Source organism: Microtus ochrogaster, chromosome 21, assembly GCF_000317375.1.
Source record: "Microtus ochrogaster isolate Prairie Vole_2 chromosome 21, MicOch1.0, whole genome shotgun sequence".
Taxonomy (NCBI): Eukaryota; Metazoa; Chordata; class Mammalia; order Rodentia; family Cricetidae; genus Microtus; species Microtus ochrogaster.
The window spans coordinates 1,003,243-1,024,858 of NC_022022.1; the positions used below are offsets into that span (position 1 = coordinate 1,003,243).

The 21,616-nt window shown below is 54.3% G+C and overlaps 2 protein-coding genes across 2 annotated transcripts in view; one reads left to right on the forward strand and one right to left on the reverse strand.

Annotated features, from left to right (window-relative positions):
* Positions 1 to 2,872, reverse strand: part of Insrr (insulin receptor related receptor) — a 19,756-nt gene extending 16,884 nt beyond the window's left edge. The window contains exon 1 of the mRNA XM_005356911.2: positions 2,315 to 2,872. Coding sequence (XP_005356968.1) covers positions 2,315 to 2,402 — 88 coding nt within the window. The 5' untranslated portion in view covers positions 2,403 to 2,872. The remainder of the gene's footprint in view (positions 1 to 2,314) is intronic.
* Positions 2,873 to 4,573: 1,701 nt separating this feature from the next.
* Positions 4,574 to 20,607, forward strand: Ntrk1 (neurotrophic receptor tyrosine kinase 1). Its single transcript, XM_005356909.2, has 17 exons — positions 4,574 to 4,832; positions 7,401 to 7,475; positions 7,695 to 7,766; positions 9,328 to 9,396; positions 9,978 to 10,129; positions 10,296 to 10,438; positions 12,593 to 12,725; positions 14,565 to 14,894; positions 15,237 to 15,254; positions 15,356 to 15,411; positions 15,537 to 15,639; positions 15,950 to 16,096; positions 16,395 to 16,525; positions 16,610 to 16,782; positions 18,617 to 18,857; positions 19,095 to 19,253; positions 20,254 to 20,607. Exons 1-17 carry the CDS (start codon positions 4,621 to 4,623, stop codon positions 20,437 to 20,439), a joined length of 2,400 nt encoding a protein of 799 aa, XP_005356966.1. The 5' UTR covers positions 4,574 to 4,620; the 3' UTR covers positions 20,440 to 20,607.
* The last annotated feature ends 1,009 nt before the right edge of the window (positions 20,608 to 21,616 follow it).

Here is a 21,616-nt window from a genome sequence, read left to right on the forward strand (position 1 = left end):
GTACTGAGTGAGTACTGAGTGAGTACTGAGTGTGTACTGAGTGAGTACTGAGTGTGTACCGAGTGTGTACTGAGTGAGTACCGAGTGTGTACTGAGTGAGTACTGAGTGTGTACTGAGCATGAGCTTCTCTCCCTGTCCTCAGGGAGCAGGCTCCCCAGTAAGAAATCGTTTTTTGCTCTGAAGGGACTTTCCATGGTTCCTCCTTACCAAGGTCCTCATTTTACTTCCTCAGCCCAACATTCTGGGTGTAGACAAGCTGGTGCCCATTCACTTCTCCAGGCTCAAACCCAGAAAGGCTCCGTAGGTCTTTCACCTGCATTGCTGGGGGCTGGTGTCCTTTCCTTAACTCTCTGGCCGGAGCTCAGCAGCGAGCTGTTCTAAGTCCAGTTTGCATCTCCCATGGTACACAGTTCAGGACTGGAACCTCTGGCACTCAGAAACTCTGGGCCAGCAACATCTGGATCCCAAGTCTACCCTTTCCTTTGGAACCTAGTCCATTCACCTCTGTTTCTTAACAGGAGCTGGATGCTTAGCCTCAGTTTAACATCCAGGTCTGTTTCCTCTCTCCTCACCTGGCCCTCCAGAAATGACCCACTTTGGCACCACGCCACACATTCTCCCATACAGGCCAGCCCTGTCCCTGGCTCAGGGCTTGTCAAGGACAAACAGGATGGAAAGCCTGGCTCCCTGTACTTTCTCTCTGTGGTTGATGCTCGACTGTCCAGCTGTTGGATGTGTGTGCATGTACACACTCACTTGCACACACTAGGCAAGGCAGGTACACACACACACACACACACACACACACACACACACACACACACACACCAAAAAAAAAAAAAGAGGAAAAACACTTCTGTTCTCTCCAGGAAAGCCAATTAGGTTCTTTGAGGCAGGTGGGGGGGTTTCCCTCAGGCGCTCTGCTTCCCATCATGCCTTAGCCTCTCTAGAGCTCCCCTAATGTGAGACATTGGAAAAACAAATCCAAGACCTCTTCAGATTAACCCCTGCCTTTCCTCAGGACACGCTCTAGGTAGAGCTTCACTGGGAAACAGCAGCTGTGCTCCTTGACCAAACACTAAGTCCCAGGACTTGCATGCTTTATTTTGACAACTGTGCTCTTGCCTGGCATCTGCTGTGCAGTATGCTGGCACAGAAGGGGCAGGGGTAGGTGCTCAGGCACAGAAGGGGGCAGGGGTAGGGTGCTCAGGCTGGCACAGAAGGGGCAGAGGTAGTATGCTCAGGCTGACACAGAAGGGGCAGGGGCAGGGGTAGGGGTAGGGTGCTCAGGCTGGCACAGAAGGGGCAGAGGTAGTATGCTCAGGCTGACACAGAAGGGGCAGGGGCAGGGTTAGGGTGCTCAGGCTGGCACAGAAGGGGCAGGGGTAGGGTGCTCAGGCTGGCACAGAAGGGGCAGAGGCAGGGTGCTCAGGCAGGTTACCATGCATTGTGAATCTTCTGTGACTGGCCCCTTTCAGAGGGCACCTTACCCCCGGTCCATTTGTATTATCTGTATCTTTCCTTGACCTTGGAAGCCCCACTCAGAAGAGCATCCTAAGACCCTTCACACTCCCAGAGTGCTGAGTTCCCAAGCTCTCTGTGTGGAGGACAAAGGCAGTCTCTGGCAACCCTCTGAAGGCAATTTGGTCTGCATGGTGCACTCACACTTTCTGGATGCCTTTGGTGGGAATTGTGTGAGGCCAGAGGGTAGACAGATCTCTCAGGCAGCCTTTCTGCCCACAGTGGGTGGGGAACTCAGACTAAAGCTGGAGCTCAGAGCTTGCCCTGGGGCTGCCTTTCCAGCCACTGAGCCTCCTATCAGAAGAAAGGGTCAATTGCTTTAATGGTGCCTGGTGTCAGCTGCTGGTCCTAGGCTGCCCCTTATCATTTAGTGGCCCCAGAGAAGACTTCTGATTCCCACAGTCTCACTTTGGTTCAAACTCAGACTTTCCTGGGATAGCGGTTTCACAAATAGCAATGGGTTCATTCCATTTCTAACTCCTTAACTCTTAGGAAGCTGAGAGGGGAAAAAAAAACTTATATGAAGTTTTTTTTCCCTAGTGAAAAGTCCTTTTGAGGGCTAGCTCTAGTCCTTAAGTTCCCATAAAGATTAAATAGAAGCCAGAGGCGGTGGCACATGCCTTTAATCCCAACAGGGGCAGGTGGCTCTCTGAAGGCTAGCCTGGTCTACAGTGTGAGTTTTAAGACAGCCAGGGCTAAACAGAGAAACTCTGTCTCGAAAAACCAAACAAAGACAACATAGAAGCTTTCTGGGAGCGAGATGGGGTTGGAAAGACATTGCTGGGGACTCACCCTCTAGTGTGTCCAGGCCAGATCCCAAGGACAGCAGGCTCACAAGCAAGTGTACTCCCCAGGGCCACAGAGCAGGCACTGCCACCATCTCAGCCCTGAGTGTCCTCCAGGTGTCCTACTGGGAAAAAGGGTCTAATGGGATGCAGACCCAGGTTCCGGGGTGGGGAGTGAGGTATAGGGGCAAAGGGATTGGAAATCTGAAGTAGAGACAGCCAAGATAGAAAAGAATTTCGGACCAGAGGAAACAAATGCTGTGCCAGGCAGCTGTACACAGCTTGAGATGATCCAGAGACAGAGGCAGAACAGAGGGGGTGCAGTCAGAAGCAGAAGACCCTCAGAGAGGCTTCCAGAGAAAGAAATTGACCCAGAATTCAGAACACGAAGGTTCAGGGGCCGGACAGTCGCGCGAGGGGAAGCGGAGAGAAAGCCCCCGGGAGCGTCTTGGGGCTGCGGCAGAGTCAAGAGGAGCGCAAGACTCCACCCTGAGACTCCGGCTTCTGTTCGGCTTCTGTTCCGGCTTCTGTTCGCTGCAACTCCCGGGGCCGAACGCAGGGACCTCGCCCAGCTCCCGCCCTTTCCAGAAACGGATTGGTTTGTGCGGATTTCTCTGTTCTTTCTGCCCCTCCCACAAAGTCAAGTAAAAATATTTAGCCTGTCAACTGAGGGAGGTAGGGGGGGCGCAGATGTGTTGGGGAAAATAAGGCCAAAATGCCGAAGGGGTTGGGGGCCAAGAAATCTTGGCAGCGTCTCTCTGCCACCTCTGGCACCGCCCCTGCTAGCTGCAGACGTGGAGGCAGCGACTGGGCGCCGTGTTCTGAAGAGCGCAGGTTCTGGAGTTCAACAGGTGTTTTGACACTCTAGAGGGTGACTTCCTGCATCCCCGACAGGTCGGACTCTGCTTGTGAAACCTGGAGATCTTAGACCTTCTCCTCTAGAAGCCCCTCCCAGCCTCTCGAGGCCACTTTGACTATAACTCCTGGTGCGAGGTGTGTCCTTGCCAAGTCCCTTGGTTCTGGCTCAGATCCCGAGAAGAGCTATCTCTCTGTAAGATTACGCCTTCGTTTGGTTACTTTTAAGAATTGGGGAGGGTTGTTGGGTCTTTGTATGTGCATTCTCATGTGGAGGTACTTGGGGGACTATTCACCCTTGGACCTGGCACGGAAAGCTATCTGCCACTAGGACTATCTATCCTTCCCTGGATTACTGGGTTCTTCTCACTTCTGGTCACTCCCAGTACCTACCTGCCCCCTCTCTTAAACGTGAGACTTATAGACTTGCAGCCAGGAAGGCCAATGCGCGATACCTGCCCTTTGATGACCTGAATGTTGGGATCCTGGGAATTCCTAGGTTCACAAATACCAAGGGTTTACGGTTCCCAGCTCTACCCGCGGGCAACTCCCATGTCCGAAGAGCTAAGAGATCTATTAATTTCTCCACTCAGAAATCGATGCACTTGTCAGGACGGCGATCGATGCCAGTCCTGCTCTGTTTGGCCCTACCCAACTCTGGTACCCAGCCCTAGCTGGCTGACTGGGTTTGGGGACTGACCTTAAAACCCAAAACACAACCTAGTAAAGTTGCGAACCGCGCTCCCCGGCGCTCTCGAAGACCCAGGCCCTGAGCAAACTCTGCGGGCGCAAGGGCTTCTAGCGCCACCCTGTGGCCTCTTGCAGACCGAGTGGTCTCCACTTTCCACTCTCCATCCAGCTGTGTTCTGAGAACTCTTCTCTGCCCCTTCTGTTTTCCTCCCCAGGTTCTGCATCCAGTCATTCTGGGGCTCTCTCCCTTTCCTTACTAGCGTCTAGAGATCGTTCATCAAATTTATTCCAAGTGACATGCACATTCTCGTAGGCAAGAAGAGCACCTTGAGGCTGGCTGGGATGACCTGGATTTCAACCTTTTCCTTGCTCTTCCCGCAAATCTGAAAATGCAGCTGTTTTACTGGGAGAAATACGTATCAGCTTCCTAGCTCCCCCACCCTCCCACCCCTCACCCTTCCCCTCTGCCCCAGTCTCAGAAGACAATTGTGAGGCATTCTGTGGCAATCTTTCCCCGCCCCAAGTCTCTTGCAGACGTGAGGGACATTAGTGAGGCTAGCTGGCATTAGGGCCCCGAAAGGGGAGGGGGCACTGGGGGCATCGATCTGCGGGGCGGGGCGGGGCGGGGCGGGGCGTGGTTGCGGGTGCCGCCCTCTCCTGGTGGCTGGTCTTTAACACCGCCCCGCGCACGTGTCGCGCGAGGCCGGGCGGCGGCAACTAGGAGCTCACGGACGGCTGCGTTGCCCGAGCTTGGCGGGCGCCGCCGCGATGCTGCGAGGCCAGCGGCGCGGGCAGCTGGGCTGGCATCACCGGGCCGCGGGGCTAGGAAGACTGCTGGCTTCGCTGATGCTGGCCTCTGCCTGCGCCGCATCTTGTCGTGAAGCCTGCTGCCCCGTGGGCTCCTCGGGGCTGCGCTGCGCCAGGGCAGGGACCCTGGATACCCTCCGTGGCCTTCAGGGCGCCGGGAACCTGACGGAGCTGTGAGTGTGTGGCGGGGAAGGAAAGCGGGATCAAGAGGGCACAGCCCTTCCCCGAGGGCTCGCACTCACCTCTGGCATGAGGGGCCAGACTTGGCTGCAGTAGGAGGCTGGCACGTGTAGCCTTTGGCTGTGCGGCAGCGGCTTTTGCTGCTGCTGCCACCACCCTGGCAAAGCGGCGCAGTCACTGTCTGGATGTCGCCCAGGATTAAGGGTAGCTGGGTTGCTGGCTTGGGGCAGAGCAAGAGGGAAACTGGGTAGACCAGGGCTTGGTCCAGCGATCTAGGAGCTTCTTTGTGGGGTTCATTCAAGAGCCCAAGTTGTGTCCTTTGGAGGATTGGTTAGCTGTGGAGAATTTGGCATTGTGCACCTTTGCCATCTTCTCTTTCTTAGGAGGAAGCCAGTCCCCAACCTTTCCCTTGTCGTGACCAGGGAATCTAGGTATTCTCTGGATTCGTGATTGAGCCGGAGTTGATGGGAGATGATGAGGAACCAGTTTGGTGTCTAAACTTTTCTTCCTTTCCACTGACCCCAAGACTTCTTAATTTGGATGTGGGAAATGAAAGTCCTTTGCTTCTCCTCCCTCTTCCCTTTCACCGGCGTCTCCTACCTGTATCAGGGAGTCGGGGAGGTTGGTTGCCGAGAGAGTCTCCCTCTTCCAGGTGCAGAGTTTCGCCTCTGCAGTACTTTGACGTTCTGCAATAATTGGTTACAAAATACTTGAGCACTTTTTAGCAGCTGGTGAGACCGATGAGAGTATTGACCTGAAGGGACTCAGCATCACATGGTGATGGCTGGAAAATACTTGAGTATTCTGCCTGCTGGTGGAGCCAACAGTCTGCAGTGATTGGCACCCAGTTACTTGGGCATCTTGTGGTAATTAACTGAGGTACTCAGTCTCGTTCTAATGGCTCTAGGGAGACCAAGAAAAGAGGAGATGGCCTTGTCTTGGTCTGGCCTAGGCTCCTGCATGAGGTCTAGATTGTTGCTCCCAGGCCTGTCCATTCAGACTAGAGTCCAGGCTCCTGACTGCTCCCCTCAGGGTTCTCATTCCCTAGAGCCTTGCCAGGCTCCAAGAGAGTCCAGCCCAGGGATGAGGGCAGCAGGCAGGCCAGGGCTGTAGAAGAGGAGATTGGCAGGATGGTGAGCTGAGAGGTCCCCCTGGGTGGGGCCCAGTCCTCCCGCCTCCTCCTGCACAGTTCTCTCCCCTCCTCCCTCACCCGCATCGCTAACGAGGAGCTAATGGACTCGAATAGACAGATTGATTATGAATCCAAACAAACGAGGCGGCATGGAGCACACTGCCTGACAGCTCGTACTTACCCAGCCCTTCACATCCGACCAGCTCCCCGGCTTTCTGTAGCTCGAAACCTTTAGGACAGAACAGGGAAGGTTTCCTTAGGTTTCCAGGGCGAGGATGGACATGCACCGTCCTATTGGGGTCAAGGCTGCGATCAGGGAAGCACGGGGCACCTTGGACCGAGCTTGTTCCCTTGCTGCCCTTTTACAAAGGAAAAGCCCAGAAAAGAAGAGTGCTGAGAACTGTTAGTGAGTCAGGGGCCCATGCCACACACGAGGGTGGGGAGAGGGGAGGAGAACGTGGACATGCCACTGCAGAGGACATGGGAGTGAGTTCCCAGGAACTCCCAGATGCCAGATCTACAGATAGGACTGCAACCACAGCCACCCACCCCCATGCTGCCTGCTCCTCTTTCTCCTTTTGCCTCCCAGGTTCTCTGTCCTTCTCTCTGTCTCTGTGACTCCCTGTCCTTATTGGTCTGTCAGTCTCTCTGCCCTCCGTCTGGCACCCTATTCAGCCCTCCTATGCCTCACACTGTATCTCCATCCTACGCCTCACACTCAGACTCCATCAGCTCCATGCTCCCTTCCCCTCTCCTGTGTCTTTCATGGATTAAGGAGGGGCTAGGGGGTCCCCAACAGCTCGATGCTTTTTGCTTGCTTTGGAAAAAGTGCTGGAGAAGGGAGAGTAGGGGTTGCTGTGGGGAAGAACCAAAGGTTTTGAGGGGACAGAGCAGGTGGTGTGTGTGTGTATAAGACTGTGTCAATGAACCCAGATAGCAGCCTCTGAGCCATGTTTAAGAGGACACATCAGCACGGCAATTGGGGCATCCTTAGCACGGGGTGGAGCAGCAGCACTGAGAGCCTTGCCCTTGTGGAAGTGAGCCCCAGCATGACCCCCTGTGGTGGTGAGGCCTGCTGTAGAAGTGGATCCCCAAGTTGAGAATGGCAGTGTGCGCTGCCTAACATGTGTTCACATCTCTTTCTCTGTGTGTGCATGGGAGAAGTGTATGTGAGCTTTGCTCACGTGTGTCTGTGTATTCCGTATACATGCTGTGTGTTTCAGGAGGCATGTGGGGGTCTGCATGTTTGTAAAGGTGAGGGTACCTGCATGCCTGCATGCCCTGGTGTGATCTGTGAGTCGTGTCGGCATGTGGAGCATGTGCATGAATGGGTACGTGAAATGGGTCTGTGTGAGGGAGGTGGGTGGATGGGGGGTATGGGGTACCTCCACTGAGGTTCTAACCCTGCTGACCACCCTTCTCCCTACAGCTATGTGGAGAACCAGCAGCATCTGAAACGCCTGGAGTTCGGGGACTTGCAGGGCCTGGGGGAGTTGAGGAGCCTGTGAGGACTAAGGCGGGACTGGGTGCAGGGTGGTGGGTTCCCACATATATTGGGGTCTCAGAAGACCTGAGAATCTGGGAGAGGGGTGGAGGCTCAGGTGTTTGAGGGGTCCATGTAGCTGTGGAAACTAAGGGATGGAGAGGGGTGTGCGACTCCACGGGGTTTTCCGTCCTGGGTGGGCGGAGGGCAGAACTTAAATTCCTCTCATCCCTTCCCTAGAACCATCGTGAAGAGTGGCCTCCACTTTGTGGCCCCAGATGCCTTCCAGTTAACTCCTCGGCTCAGTCACCTGTGAGTGGCTAGGCTGGGTCGGTGGGGGCGGGGCTGAGGAGGACCTGCAGGTGAGGGGTGCGGAGAGGCTTTCTGCTCCAAAGGGCATTTCAGATTCTCATGCAATCAGACTAGAATCCTGGCTGCCTCACTTCCGTGTTCTGTGCCTCAGAGATGCTTCTCAGAAGCGCTCACCCAGGTCTGCCTGGAGTTCACAGGGACTGAGGGACGAGGAGTAAGACCCCTGGATTCTGGTCAGAATTTCAGCTCCTCTCCTGCAGGGTGTACTGACCTGGCCCCAGTGGTGGTGTGTTCTGTCTGCTACTCCTCACCCTCCTCCCTCCTGAGAGCTACAGCTACTCGTCCTGTAGAGGACCAAGAGGGACATGGAGTGGGTAGAAGACTCAGAGTTCTTAAGAGTCCCTCCCTGGGTTGGAGGCCTGTCATTCACAGAGTTGGGCTGGGTCCAGGGATTTAACCACAAGAGAGATGCTGTGTCCCCACTGTATGTCCTGGCTTTAAAATGTACACTTAGCATTGGAAATATGGCTCAGTTAGTGGGTAGAGCATTTGCCCACTCTTCACAAAGCCCTGGGTTTGATCTCCACCACCACAAACATTCCTATAACACGCAGAAACAGGAGGGTCAGAAGTTCCAGGTCATACATGAGTGCACAACAGCAAGTTCCAGGCCAGCTTTTTTCTCAATAAAACTAAGGAACAACAGCAAAACTTTAAAGAGAATTTTAAAACGTGTACTTGGTGAGAGTTCACGATTCCCATGCCAGTGAGTGCGTGCAACCAACCTGGGGACAGAGATGGTATGATCCCATTTTATAGATGAAGATTCTGGGAATTAGGTTGTTTCTTGACTGAGGTCACCTGGCTATCCATGGCAGGACAGGTATGACAGCACCCACCTCCAATCTGTCTCCAAGGTGGTTGTGTGAGGGTTCCCATCCAAGCCAGTCTGCAGCAAGTCAAGGATGGATAGGCAAGAGACTGGTTAGGGCATGTCTCTAGACACAAAGCTCTGAGCCTGCCAAAGCAGAGCCCCAGCTGGGTGCTCTATCCTCTACCCAGGAAGCTCTGGCCCCGGGTCTCTTCCTGCTTAAAGTGCCTTTGGAGGAACAGGAAGGGGGGGCTGAGGAAGTACTTTGACGTCCCTGTCTTGAGGTTAGGCAGGGGAGGGGGTTGTGAGGACCTAGGCCCTCCTCTCCTCCTTGGTGGGGAGCACAGATGGAGCCCCTTACCCCAGCTGTGGCCTCAGCACTTCGCCAGCTGGGGCTGAGGTGTGGGGGGGAGGGCAACCGGCTGTTCCCTTGGATTCCCCTCCCTGGGGTCAGTCAGGGAGGGGGTTAAGTGGGATTAACCCTTCTTGTCCCAAGGAGATTATACTCAGAGCTTTACCTGCCCAGGCATTCTTACATTCCCACATACCCACAGGCACAGCCCTTCCCTGGGCATGTTCTAATCACCTGACCTGGAGGTGAGGTGGGGGGGGGAGGCAGCCTCCTTCACGCTTCTGCCTCAGACTGGGTCAGAGTGAGGTCACTGGCTCAGGGCATCTGTCCTCCCACAGGAATTTGTCCTCCAATGCTTTGGAGTCCCTTTCCTGGAAAACCGTGCAAGGCCTCTCCCTGCAGGACCTGTGAGTGTGTGGGCAGGGGTAGGCCAGGGGTCAGTGTGTGATATGTGAGTGTGTGTTTGTGTCTCCAGGACTTTATGTTACGGTGTCTGTGTGGAACAGGGGACGGGGTGGGACGTGGGGTATCTTTGGAGACTGTTGTGTCTGTGAGCTTACCCTAGGGATTATGTACATGTCTAGGGACTAGGTTGGGCCGGACTGGGCTGTCCTAGGCTGGGCTGGGAGTAGCTGTGTGTGTTCAGAGGCCAGGCTCAGAGCTGTGTTGAACACACTACAGCCACCATGATGCCCTATTCTCAGTACACACAACAGTGCACAAGGCTGATGGGTACCTAAAGCCATAGACCATGCAAGACACCCTTCTTATCTCCGTGCTCGGCTTCTCGCTCTAGAGCTAGGATAAAGGGACTCCATGCAGCCCCCAGTGCCATCTACAACAGTCTGCCCTATTACTGTGTTGGCTATGGGCCTGGCCCCCTTCTGCTTGGACCCCTTGTATCCAGCCATCTCCGGAGCACTGCCTCCTGGCTCCTCAGGCCTGTCGCATCCTCTTTTCCTGACTCCTGGCTCACCCTACCCAACAGGACCTTGTCAGGGAACCCGCTGCTCTGTTCCTGTGCTCTGTCCTGGCTCCAGCGCTGGGAGCAGGAGGTGCTGTGTGCTGTACATACGCAGGAACTCCAGGGGTCCGGGCCTGGGGGCCAGTTACTCCCACTCAGACACAACACCAGTTGTGGTAGGTGCTGCTGTAGGACAGGCAAGCCTGGGGTCTGCCCGGAGGGACTTGGGGTAGCATTGGACCCTGGAGGCTGGATGTACTGCTAAGATTTGGCATCACGAACAGGGTGGGACTCACAAGCCCACTCTTAGGTTCTAATGTTGCTCCATACTCTGGGTGGCAGGTGTACCAACAGTGAAGATCCAGATGCCCAACGACTCTGTGGAAGTAGGGGATGACGTATTTCTGCGGTGCCAGGTGGAGGGGCAGGCCCTGCAGCAGGCTGGCTGGATCCTCACAGAGCTGGAAGGGACAGTCACAGTGAAGGTGAGGAGAGGAGACAGAAGGACAGAAGCAGCTCAGCCCTCGTGCTAGCGGGGTGACAGTGGAGTCCTCAGGACAGGTCTACTGGACCCCAGGTCTTGGGCTCCATCTTTGAGCAAATCATCTTTGCAAGAGAGGGAACTGTAGCTCTCATGTGGGACCCAGGAGGGATCTGACGGGCCATTCTTCCCATAGATTCTTTTTCTAGCTTAGGAAACGGAGGCCTGGGGACAGACCCGGGGCTTCCTGGACACTCAGGAAGCAGTGCTCTCTTGGGTGTGTTATGACCGCATTAGCGAAGGGCAACTGACTCCAGCTCTCACTACTTATTGTTTAAAATCTGTGCATGCATGTGCATCGGCACACACGTGGAGTCAGGACTAACCTGGATGTCCGCCCTCATTGCCGTCTCATTTCTCTTCCTTTGCTGCTTGTCTGTGAGCTTCCAGCAACTTTCTCGTCTCTGCCTCCCATCTCACAGGAGTCCAGCTTGATGTGGGTTCTGGGGAATCCAAACTCTGATCCCTATACTGGTGCAGCAAATGCTTTACCCACTGAGCTGTCTCTTCAGTCCTCACTAAATACTTCCTGGAATAACCTACGCACGCGCGCGCGCACACACACACGCATGCACACATGCACGCGCATGCTCACACACGCACACACACACATGCACACACGCACGCACGCACGCACACACACACACACACAGAGTCCCTATTTCTACCTGCTTTTTGGTTTTCTTCTTTTTTTATTTTTGGTTTTTTGAGACAGGGTTTCTCTGTAGCTTTGGAGCCTGTCCTGGGGTTTTCTTATTTGTAAACTGAGGTAGCCATGGTGGCCCTTTTGACATCCTCCCTGCCCCTAGGCATTATTTGGCCTCCGTCTCTCTTACCTGAGCAATCTTCCCAGACCTTGCATCTGTTCTTAAGCTGGCCACAGGCCACTGACAGCAGCTACAGCTGACTTCGGAGGCCCCCTGCAGGGTTCTGAGAGGTAGCTCTGACTGTCTTGGAACTGGCTGCTCAACCCTCTCAACACACCCCAGGTCAGGTGTGACTTTCCTATGGAAGTTTTGGAAACAGGTGTTGGTAACACGTCACTTCCCTAAAGAGATGGCTGAGACAGGCTTCCTGAAGTTCTGAAGATGTCCCCCACACAGACTCTCCCCTGCTTGTCCCCTTCTCTGACTCATTCTCAGTGACCTGGCACTCTGAGTGGGAAGAGCTGTCCCCTACTTACCCCAGGGGTCTCCAGCAATTGGAGTTGATTCTCCTTTTACAGTGAGGGTCCCATAACTGAACATCCTCATCCCATAGGTCAACTTCCTAATTTCTGGATGGGCACAGGAGCCAGTAAAATTGTGACCAAGACCTCTGAAGTCGATGGGCGGTGGTGGTGCACGCCTTTAATCCCAGCACTCGGGAGGCAGAGGCAGGCGGATCTTAGTCTGAGGCTAGGCTAGTCTACATTGTAAGTTCTAGACCAGCTAGGGCTACATGCTGAGACTCAGTTTCTGGGGGTGAGACTCAGTTCTGCCTACTCCAGCTTAGAAGCACTCGCTGAACTCAAGGCCATCTGATTCCCACGTGGTGCGGCCATGGTGTTTTAGGAAGATACTCGGGCCTGGATTTAATCTTTTGGTGGTGATTCCATATCAGTCACTCTTCTCTCCAGTGTCACCACTGGCATTGTCTTCCTTTGCCAAGGGAAAGCTGCTGTGGCTGAAGCTGCTTCTAGCTACAACCACTTTGCAATCCCCTTCCTTGGCCTGAGACTGAGTTTGATAGAACTTTGTGAGCCAGGAATGAGCTGGCAAGGTTCTCCTTGGCCCTCTGATGGGCTCCATGAGAAGGTGGCAGCTGGGCTTCCATGACTGCTGTTTGGCCCCTTGGTTGCACCCTCCATTGTAGAGTGCTAACTACCTATTTTGAGGCTGTTGTTTGTGCTTTCGAGTCCCCTGACCCTCCTGGGGACTCTGCAAACTGCAAAGGAGGCCATTTCTCTGTCCCAGATCTGCTCCCCTTCTCTTGCTTCCCCCAGCCCCCCCTCTTTCAATATGGGGTCATAGGGCTCCCAAATTTATCAACTGTACCCCCCTGCTTCCTTCCTATGACTGCCGAAACTCTTCTGATGACTCTTTGTTCCCTGTTCCAGAAATCTGAAAATCTGCCGTCCCTGGGGCTAACCCTGCTCAATGTCACCAGTGACCTCAACAAGAAGAATGTGACATGCTGGGCAGAGAATGATGTGGGCCGAGCTGAGGTCTCTGCCCAAGTCAGCGTCTCCTGTAAGCCCCTGTGACAGCCCCTGCACCCACCCCCACTCATCTCCTCTTCCCTGAAAAGAGAGGGGGTAGATGGGAGGGTGAGTGGGCATCTCTACAGCTGCTCCCTCCCAGCTGTTTCCAGATTCCCACGAAAACCTGATCCTGCTTGGGAAGTCCTGGAGGCTCCTCAGGGCCGGAGGGTTAGAGATGGATTTCTTTCTGGCCCACTGCCCAAGCTACCTGAGGCCCTCAGCACCAGCTGCAGGCTGGCCTCATGGCCTGCTCCTCTGTAAGGCTTTTGTCCTACCTCCTTATTCGTTTATGTCCCTTAGGGTTTTGTCTAGGTCTGGGATGGCCCAGGAGTGAACTTCCAGCTCAGACTGACATTGCACAGGTTGAGCATCATGGGTAGAATGAGCTCAGGGCTGGACTTCTAGTGAAGGAGGCTTACGTCAGTTCTGCATCTTGTTCTTAGACAAGCTTTGGTTTAATGAAGGGGGTGCAGCCACAGATAAGCAAGCTTAAAGAGGGGAATTCCTCTCTTGAATTCCTTTTAATGCTTGTTGCTTAATTTCTCTAGCTTTGCCAACAAATTATCTTTAATCTATGTTGCAGTATCACTTCTCTTTTATTGTGAAATACATGTTATGCACAGTAAGCATACACATTATTTAGTTACTGATTTATTTAGAGACAGGGTCTTGCGGTGAACCCAGGCACAATCTTCCTGCCTCAGTGAACTTCAGGGATGACAGAATTGCCACACTTAGCTGACATGCACACTGTAAGCAGGACTTACCCTTGCCAGGACTTTGTAAGACCCCTGCGGTCAGTCCCAGCTCAGCTCTCCATCCTAACTTTCATGTTCAGTACTTCCTTGAGAAAATGATTTTCCACAGGGGCTGGGAATTGAGCAGTTACAAGCATTTTCTATTGTTTAAAAGCACTTGGGTCAGGCAGTGGTGGCGCACGCCTTTAATCCCAGTACTTGGGAGGCAGAGGCGGGCAGATCTCTGTGAGTTCAAGGCCAGCCTGGTCTACAAAGTGAGTTCTAGAACAGTCAGTGCTACACAGAGAAACCCTGTCTTGAAAAACCAAAAAACGAAAAAAGAAAAGAACCCAAAAAAACCCCAAACCCCAAGCAACAAAAAGATCTTTTCTACATGTCTGTTTCCCTATTAGTAATTTTTTTACACATTATATAAATGAAAACTTACTCTATGTATTACATTTTATCTATTTTATTTTGTCCAATCTCATATTTATGAAATCTACCTGTGACAACAAAAGTAACTATAATTCCTTCATGTGCCACATTTCATGGTGTGAATGCTGGTAAAAATTCCCATAAATTTGTATGTGTTTATACACATATGTTACACATATATTTTTTCTATTATCAAGGGCTTTTGGTTTTTTAGGATTGTGACTGTCTCAAAGCCGTGTTTCTTGATTATTTTCCTTTTTTTTTTCTTTTCTTTTTCTTTAGTGCTGTAGCTGTCCTGGGGTGGACCCCAGGACCTGCTGCATCCCAGGCGACCACGCGCTCTCTTCCTGAGCCAACCCTAGCGCTGTTGTCTGTTTGCTTAGAGACACAGTCTGTCTAAGTTACCCTCCTGCCTCCCAGGCAGCTTGCCTGGCAGACCATGACCATCAGACCTGCCCGGGCTCCCGCTGTGCTCCTTAAGCCTCTAAACTTTGTCCCTTTGCTGTCACATTCAGTATCATCTGCTTTCTTCCAAGTAGGTCTCCTAGAGAGCTCCTTAGGACCTGCTGCCCTGTCTGCTGACCCTGACTTCTCCCTCCCTTGGCTTCCTTCCTGCCAGTTGCCCACTTCTTGTCATTGCCCTCTTTCCATAGTCCCAGCCAGTGTGCGCCTGGGCATGGCCGTGGAACAGCACCATTGGTGCATACCCTTCTCTGTGGATGGGCAGCCGGCACCCTCTCTGCGCTGGCTCTTCAACGGCTCCGTGCTCAATGAGACCAGCTTCATCTTCACTCAGTTCTTGGAGTCAACACTGACGAATGAGACCATGCGGCACGGCTGCCTTCGCCTCAACCAGCCCACCCATGTCAACAACGGGAACTACACACTACTGGCTGCCAACGCCTACGGCCAGGCTGCTGACTCCATCATGGCTGCCTTTATGGACAACCCTTTTGAGTTCAACCCCGAGGACCCCATCCCTGGTGTGAGAGCTGCCCTGAACCCTGCCCTGCTCCTGGGAGGCACCTGGGTGGAGATCCAGTCATCCAGGGAGGTCTGGCCTCTGTCTGCCATGGTCCTGGTTCCCAGAGCTAGACTCCTTTGTTCTGGACGAGAGCTGGTAGCCAGTTCTATGCTTCCCCCTTGCCCCTCCCAAGCCAGGCCTGCTGAGGCCCTGAGCTTGTCTGAGCCCACCTGTCAGGCCGAAGAGAGGCTGTGCGCTCCAGGCAGCTCCAGCAGCCTACCCCACCCCATAAAGAAGCATCCTGGAGGGCAGGGCCCACCGCTCCCCCTCTGATCGCTTTCTCTCCTCCTTCCTGCTGCAGTCTCCTTCTCGCCAGTGGGTGAGTGGCTTGGGCTGGAGGGCAGCTGTGTTGGCTCAGAGCTGCTGGAGGAGACATGACACTGTATGAAGGCCCACCTTCTATGCCCTGTGTCTCCACAGACACGAACAGCACATCAAGAGACCCAGTGGAGAAGAAAGATGAAACACCTTTTGGGGTGAGCGTGGAATGTGGGAGCCGATGGGGGACGTGGAATGGGGTGGTCGGGCATGGCTCCAGACTCCTCTGTAGGAAGGATCTATGCAAGAGTCCAGAAACCTTTAGGACTGACCCTACTTCCAGGTCTCCGTGGCTGTGGGTCTAGCTGTCTCTGCTGCCCTCTTCCTTTCTGCCCTGCTCCTTGTGCTCAACAAATGTGGACAGAGAAGCAAATTTGGGATCAACCGTGAGTTGGCAGTAGAGGGCTGTCCTAGGGCTGCCCATCTATGTTCCATGTTCAGCACAGGGCAGGGGTTATCTGTGGGGGGGGGCAGGGTCCTTTTAGAGGCAGCAGCTGTCCATTGGTGACTGTGTCAAACACTGAGTGTGTCTGGAGGGCTTGGCTCTGTGAGGAGCAGGAGGGCTCTTTGGTGTCAGGGGCCAGTCACCCCTGTGCTTTCCTTCCCTGCCTACTGTCTTGCTCTTTCCCTCCTTCAAGCAAGGATGGAGATGGTGCCTTGGCTGTGATTTTCCATGCTGGTGTGTCTCTTCCCCAGGCCCTGCTGTGCTGGCCTCAGAGGACGGGCTGGCCATGTCCCTACATTTCATGACATTGGGTGGCAGCTCTCTTTCCCCTAGTGAGGGCAAAGGCTCCGGACTCCAGGGCCACGTCATGGAGAACCCTCAGTACTTCAGTGATGCCTGTGAGGAACTGTGTTACAGTAGACGAGTGTGAGCATGGTGTGTGTGTGTCTGTCTGTGTCATCTATGTAAAGCCCCTGGGCCATCATTGTGCTGACCCAGGTCTGTCCCCACCCTACCTCACAGTCTAACACGGCTCCTGGCTCCAGCCCTGCTCAGAGCCATATCTCCCACATTGGACTCTCCCTGGCCAGATCCTTCCACCCACCCACACCCCATTTCCTGTGGCTGCACTGCCCTTACCACTGCCCTATCCTGCCCATGCCAGGGCTGCCTTCTGACTTTCCAAGCCCCTCCCAGGTGTCCATCACATCAAACGCCGGGACATTGTGCTCAAGTGGGAACTAGGGGAGGGAGCTTTCGGAAAGGTCTTCCTTGCTGAGTGCTACAACCTTCTGCATGAGCAGGACAAGATGCTGGTGGCTGTCAAGGTGAGACCGTGATCCTGTGCCTCTCAGAGCACCATCATGGCAGGGTGGGGGGTCCCCTCCAGCTCTGTTCCCATCCCTTCCCAGGCACTGAAGGAGGCTTCTGAAAGTGCTCGGCAGGATTTCCAGCGGGAGGCGGAGCTGCTCACCATGCTCCAGCACCAGCACATTGTGCGCTTCTTCGGGGTTTGCACTGAAGGTCGCCCGTTGCTCATGGTCTTTGAGTACATGCGTCACGGGGACCTCAACCGTTTTCTCCGGTACAAGAACCCAGTCCCTTCCCCGTCTGCCTGTTTGACGGGGAGATCCCAGGGAGGGTCAGAAAGGCCCAGTTCCCACTCCAGGGAAGTAGAGTGGGCAGGTGTGTGGATGTGGGCATGTCTGGGGGACAGTTGCTAGAGGTCAAAGCTCTGAGCTTCGGGACCATGGTTCTGTAAGGGTCTGTGCATTTATGTGCATAGAGAGGCCAGGCCTGCAGGGAGATGTGGCGTGGAGGATGCTGACCCCAAGCAGCCAGAAGGCCCTTCTGTGTCTGTGTGCTTGTGCAGTGCTGTAGTTTTCAGACTCTAGGTCTATAAGATGTCACACAAAACTCTGATGTTTGGTTTCTGATACTTGTAATCACTTTGAGAGATGTGTTGCCTTCACAAGTAGACTTGAGGTGACAAGACCTTCCCAAGGGCACACAGGAAGTGAAGGATCCCTCTCTAGTATAACTCCTACCCTCAGATAAGGATGTGATAGTCCTCCGCCCCCAAGGTAGCCATAGGATCAGGCAGAGTTAGCTAGTGGGAACACCAGGGTTCAGAATCAGCCACCATGTCTGTGAACCTTCATTTCTGGCCAAGAGCACACACCAGGGGAATGAAGACAGAGAAGGCTTCTGGAAGGAAGGGCATTAAAACTGAGACTCTGGTCAAGAGGCAGAGAAGTAAGTCAGGGAAAGGAGGCCGGGCCAGCGTAGCTGGGAGGGAGGAAGCTGTGGTTCTGGGTGGGAAGGCAATGAGCAGCTGATGCTCATGTGATTTCCCAGCAGCTCTAGGGAGTGAAGGCTCATGAGTGCAGTTGCTAGGACTCAGAGACCTTGAGGACTGTACCCTGGGACAGTGGACCCCTGAGGGGCACTGAGTGGCTCAGGTGCACGGAGGTGGACAGGCAGAAGAGCCAGCGTCAATGCAGGCCATGGAGAGCAGACAGGGTGCAGGCCTAGCTAGAGAGATGTTATCAAATGGGACCCGGGCTGTGTGAGGAGCAGCTGGTAATCCTCCTTGGAGCATCAGGAAGGAAGGGAGAATCTGAGGCAAGCCTGGGAGGCTTTGGGCAGGAGGCTGGGGCCTCTGTGTTTCCAGCTTCCTCCGATGACGCATGGGACCTCCCCCTCAGCTATGCTGCCTCCTGGCCCGGCCTCCTTTCCCTGACTTACTTCTCTGCCTCTTGATCGGAGTCTCAGTTTTAATGCCCCTCCTTCTAAGAAGCCTTCTCTGTCCCCCCCCCCCCTGGAGTGTGCTTATTTATTTACTCCAGTGCACTGGCCTCAGAGGTGTTCAACAAACACTTGGCTGATTGGAAAAGACATTGCTAGCAAAGCAACCAGTAAAAAGAAGGCTAGGAAGAGAAAGTGTTTGGGAAGTGATCAGGACAGCCTGGACTTGGGGGCTGTGCTGCACCCTGGAAACCTTGGCAAAGGAAAAGCATCTGAGGGATAGCTGAACAGTAAGGACAGAGTGGAGGGACAAGGCCAGGAGATCCAAAGAGGACTCTGGAGCTGGAGGAGGCAGAGTGGGCGAGGGAGCAGAGACAGCTCAGCTTAGCAAAGACTGTGCCTAAGTGCTATGACAACAATAGCGGGTACTGGAGCAGCTGGGGGCTGGGCTGAGATTCTCGAGGACTATGGAGTTAGTATCCTTGGTGGTAGGGTTGGTCATGGTTGCCCTTAACCCCAACTCTCCAGACAGCTGCCTCCTCCTCCTCTTCCTTCATCACATCCAGTTCTAGAGCATGTGCTGCTGAAGTAAGCACCATCACACCCAATTCCAGGCGTCCCCTCCACAGCTCCTCCCCGTCCCTCCCAGCGTTTCCTTCTGTCTTCCTCAGGTCCCATGGGCCCGATGCGAAGCTGCTGGCCGGTGGTGAGGATGTGGCTCCTGGTCCTCTGGGCCTTGGGCAGCTGCTGGCCGTGGCTAGCCAGGTAGCTGCCGGTATGGTGTACCTGGCCAGCCTGCACTTTGTGCACCGGGACCTGGCCACACGCAACTGTCTGGTGGGTCAGGGACTAGTGGTCAAGATTGGAGACTTTGGAATGAGCAGGGACATCTACAGCACAGACTATTACCGTGTAAGGGTCCCTAAATGCTCCTCCGGCACCCATACTGTACACACCCTGGCTTGGAATTTGTGAGACCCTGCACTGCCCTCCTCTTCCTCTAGCAGTGCGGGCTCTAGTCTTTGGCCTCTGACCTGCTGTCCCTTGCAGTACCTCAGGCCTGGCCCTGGTCCCTTACCTTCTGTCTATTTAATATGGCGGGCCTGGCTTTGTGGTTGCCCCTACTGGAGGTGATGTACATCTTGGCAGGTGGGAGGCCGGACCATGCTACCCATTCGCTGGATGCCGCCTGAGAGTATCCTTTACCGCAAGTTCAGCACTGAGAGTGATGTGTGGAGCTTCGGGGTTGTGCTCTGGGAGATCTTCACCTACGGAAAGCAGCCCTGGTACCAGCTCTCCAACACCGAGGTCAGCCCTGCCAGGCATCCGGGGGCCCCGTGCTTTTCCCTCAGCCCCCTTCCCCTTCATTTTTCCTTTCCTGGTCCTTCTCTTGCTCGGTCTCCCAGCTGGCTCCTAGTTGGCCCTTGGAGATCATTGTGGCTCGAGCCCAGGTCATGCCTGTGTGCAGGGCAGAGCGGAGGGTGGGAGAGAGGTCCTGATATAGAACAGCAGGAAGGCTGGAGATTAGTTGGAGAGGGCCGTCCCTGCCTTCCCTGCCCTCTGGCTGCCACAGCTAGAGCAGACCCCAGGTGTTCTGTCTCCCAGCAGCTCCCCAGCCTCCCCTTGGCTTCCAGCTGTCAGTTTCCATTTCTTCTTCTAATGCAGTCTGTTCCCCTGAGGCGGGTGGGGTGGGGGAGAGGGTTATAGATTTTAATTTTCTCAAGCACTGAGAGAAGGAATGGAATTAGTGTTGCCCATAATCTAAGTCCTCTAATGGAGATGGGGAGAAGGGGAAGAGGCTCCAGGCGGCTTCTGCAACCATCTTCCTGTCACCGTCTCCTCTGTTGGACCCTGTACCGCCCAGCAGCCCTTCCCGGAGTCTCACTGTGATCTTTATTGCTACAGTTTCTTTTCAGCTATATCCCCACAGTATGGTGCCCACAAAGGGAGAAGCAAGAGTTGCCTCTGCTTTAAACCAAAACAGCCACTTTCCCCCCAAAGGCTATAGCTGTGGTGCCATGCTGCTCCTATCTTGCACAGCTGGGGGATGGAGGCTGGGGCTGAGGATTAACCATCTTGGCAGTACCGTAGCCTCACCCTCTTCATCCCACCTGGCAAGTCCTGGTGGTGACACAAGCCTTCTGGAGGCAATCCTAGACCGATTAAGGGTTGCCTTAATCATTTCTGCTTTCCAGAACCGGAGCAGGAAGGAACCTCACGGTTTGCAGTCAGCCAGGCAGGACCCATCTGTAGCCTCCGCACCCTGGTCCCTCAGTTTGCCCTCCTCTCTGTTTCTCCTGTGGTACAGGCTATTGAGTGCATCACGCAGGGTCGGGAGCTGGAGCGGCCGCGCGCCTGCCCTCCTGATGTCTACGCCATCATGCGCGGCTGCTGGCAACGTGAACCGCAGCAACGACATAGCATGAAGGATGTACACGCCCGTCTGCAGGCCCTGGCGCAGGCACCTCCCAGTTATTTGGATGTCCTGGGCTAGGAGCTGAGCCTGGCTGTCAGGACACCCTGAGGTCCCTCAGCACCCAGCAGCTACCGCACTCCAGCCTCTCACTCTCAGCATGTGGAGGGGGCCAGCAGGCTGGGAGTGGAGGTAGCCTTGCTTCATGGCCAGCAGCCACCATAATAGCAATTATATTTATTATCCCTGGCTGTGTTTCTTGCCCATTCTTGGGGATAAGGGCTTTGGGACTTAGTAGAGGCTGTGCTCTCTGGGTCTCTGGAGTTGATTCCAACTCTGATCCCTTTGGGTTGCTGCCCTGTTCTGTGCAGCTGTCACCCACTTCATCTTCCCCCTCACCTGGTGACAGTCTCTCCACACCCTCACTGTGTTTGGTTTTCAGAAAGGCTGTGTAGGGCCCCTGGGGATGGTAGCCGCTGCTGGTGTGGGTAGACAGAGCAAATACACATTAGAACAAATGAACAAGACAGAAAGAAACTCTGTGTGTGTGTGCGTGAGTGTGTGTGTCTGTCTGTCTGTCTGTGTGTATGTGTGTCTGTGTGTGTGTCTGTGTGTTTGTGTGTGCGTGAGTGTGTGCATATGTGTGGCTGGAGCAGAGTAAGGAATCAAAGGAACAGAGTAGTGGCACACACCTTTAACCCCAGCTACTCAAGAGACTGAGCGCAGCAGGAGAATCTCACATTCAAGGATTTACCTGGGCTTCAGAGTCAGTTCAAAGTCAGCCTGGGCAACCTAGGAAGACCCAGTCTCAAAACAAGAAGAAAAAAGAGGCCTGGGGAATAGCTCAGTGGTAGACCCTTGCCTGGTATGTGTGAGGTCCTGGGTTCAGTTCCCAGGACTGTGGGGGAAGGTGGGAATGGGAGAGAGACTGAAGAAGGACCAAGACCCAATTTTTTCCCTTCTGTTTCCCTTCTTGCCCTGCTTCTTTGAGATTAATACCTGGAGGTGGGGTTTGGGCACGGTGACTTGCCAAGAACAGACCTCTGGTGCTATTCCGTACTACTCCTAGAGCAGATGGGGGTCCACCTTTCTTTGTGACCTTAACCGAAGGGCCTGAGGCTGCTGTCACACTAATACCCCGAACTCTGCCACACCAGGGGAGCGGAGCTTGGTCTCCTTGCCTTGCCTCTCCCTGGAGCAGCAGCACTTAGGCCACCACCCATCACTTCGCATCACCGGCTGGGCTCCTACAGCATCA

Coding starts and splice junctions, on each gene's coding strand:
- Ntrk1 (XM_005356909.2), top strand. CDS start 4,621: ATGCTGCGAGGCCAGCGGCGCGGGCAGCTGGGCTGGCATCACCGGGCC. Junction 4,833..7,400: donor GCCGGGAACCTGACGGAGCT/GTGAGTGTGTGG, acceptor TTCTCCCTACAG/CTATGTGGAGAACCAGCAGC. Junction 7,767..9,327: donor ACTCCTCGGCTCAGTCACCT/GTGAGTGGCTAG, acceptor GTCCTCCCACAG/GAATTTGTCCTCCAATGCTT.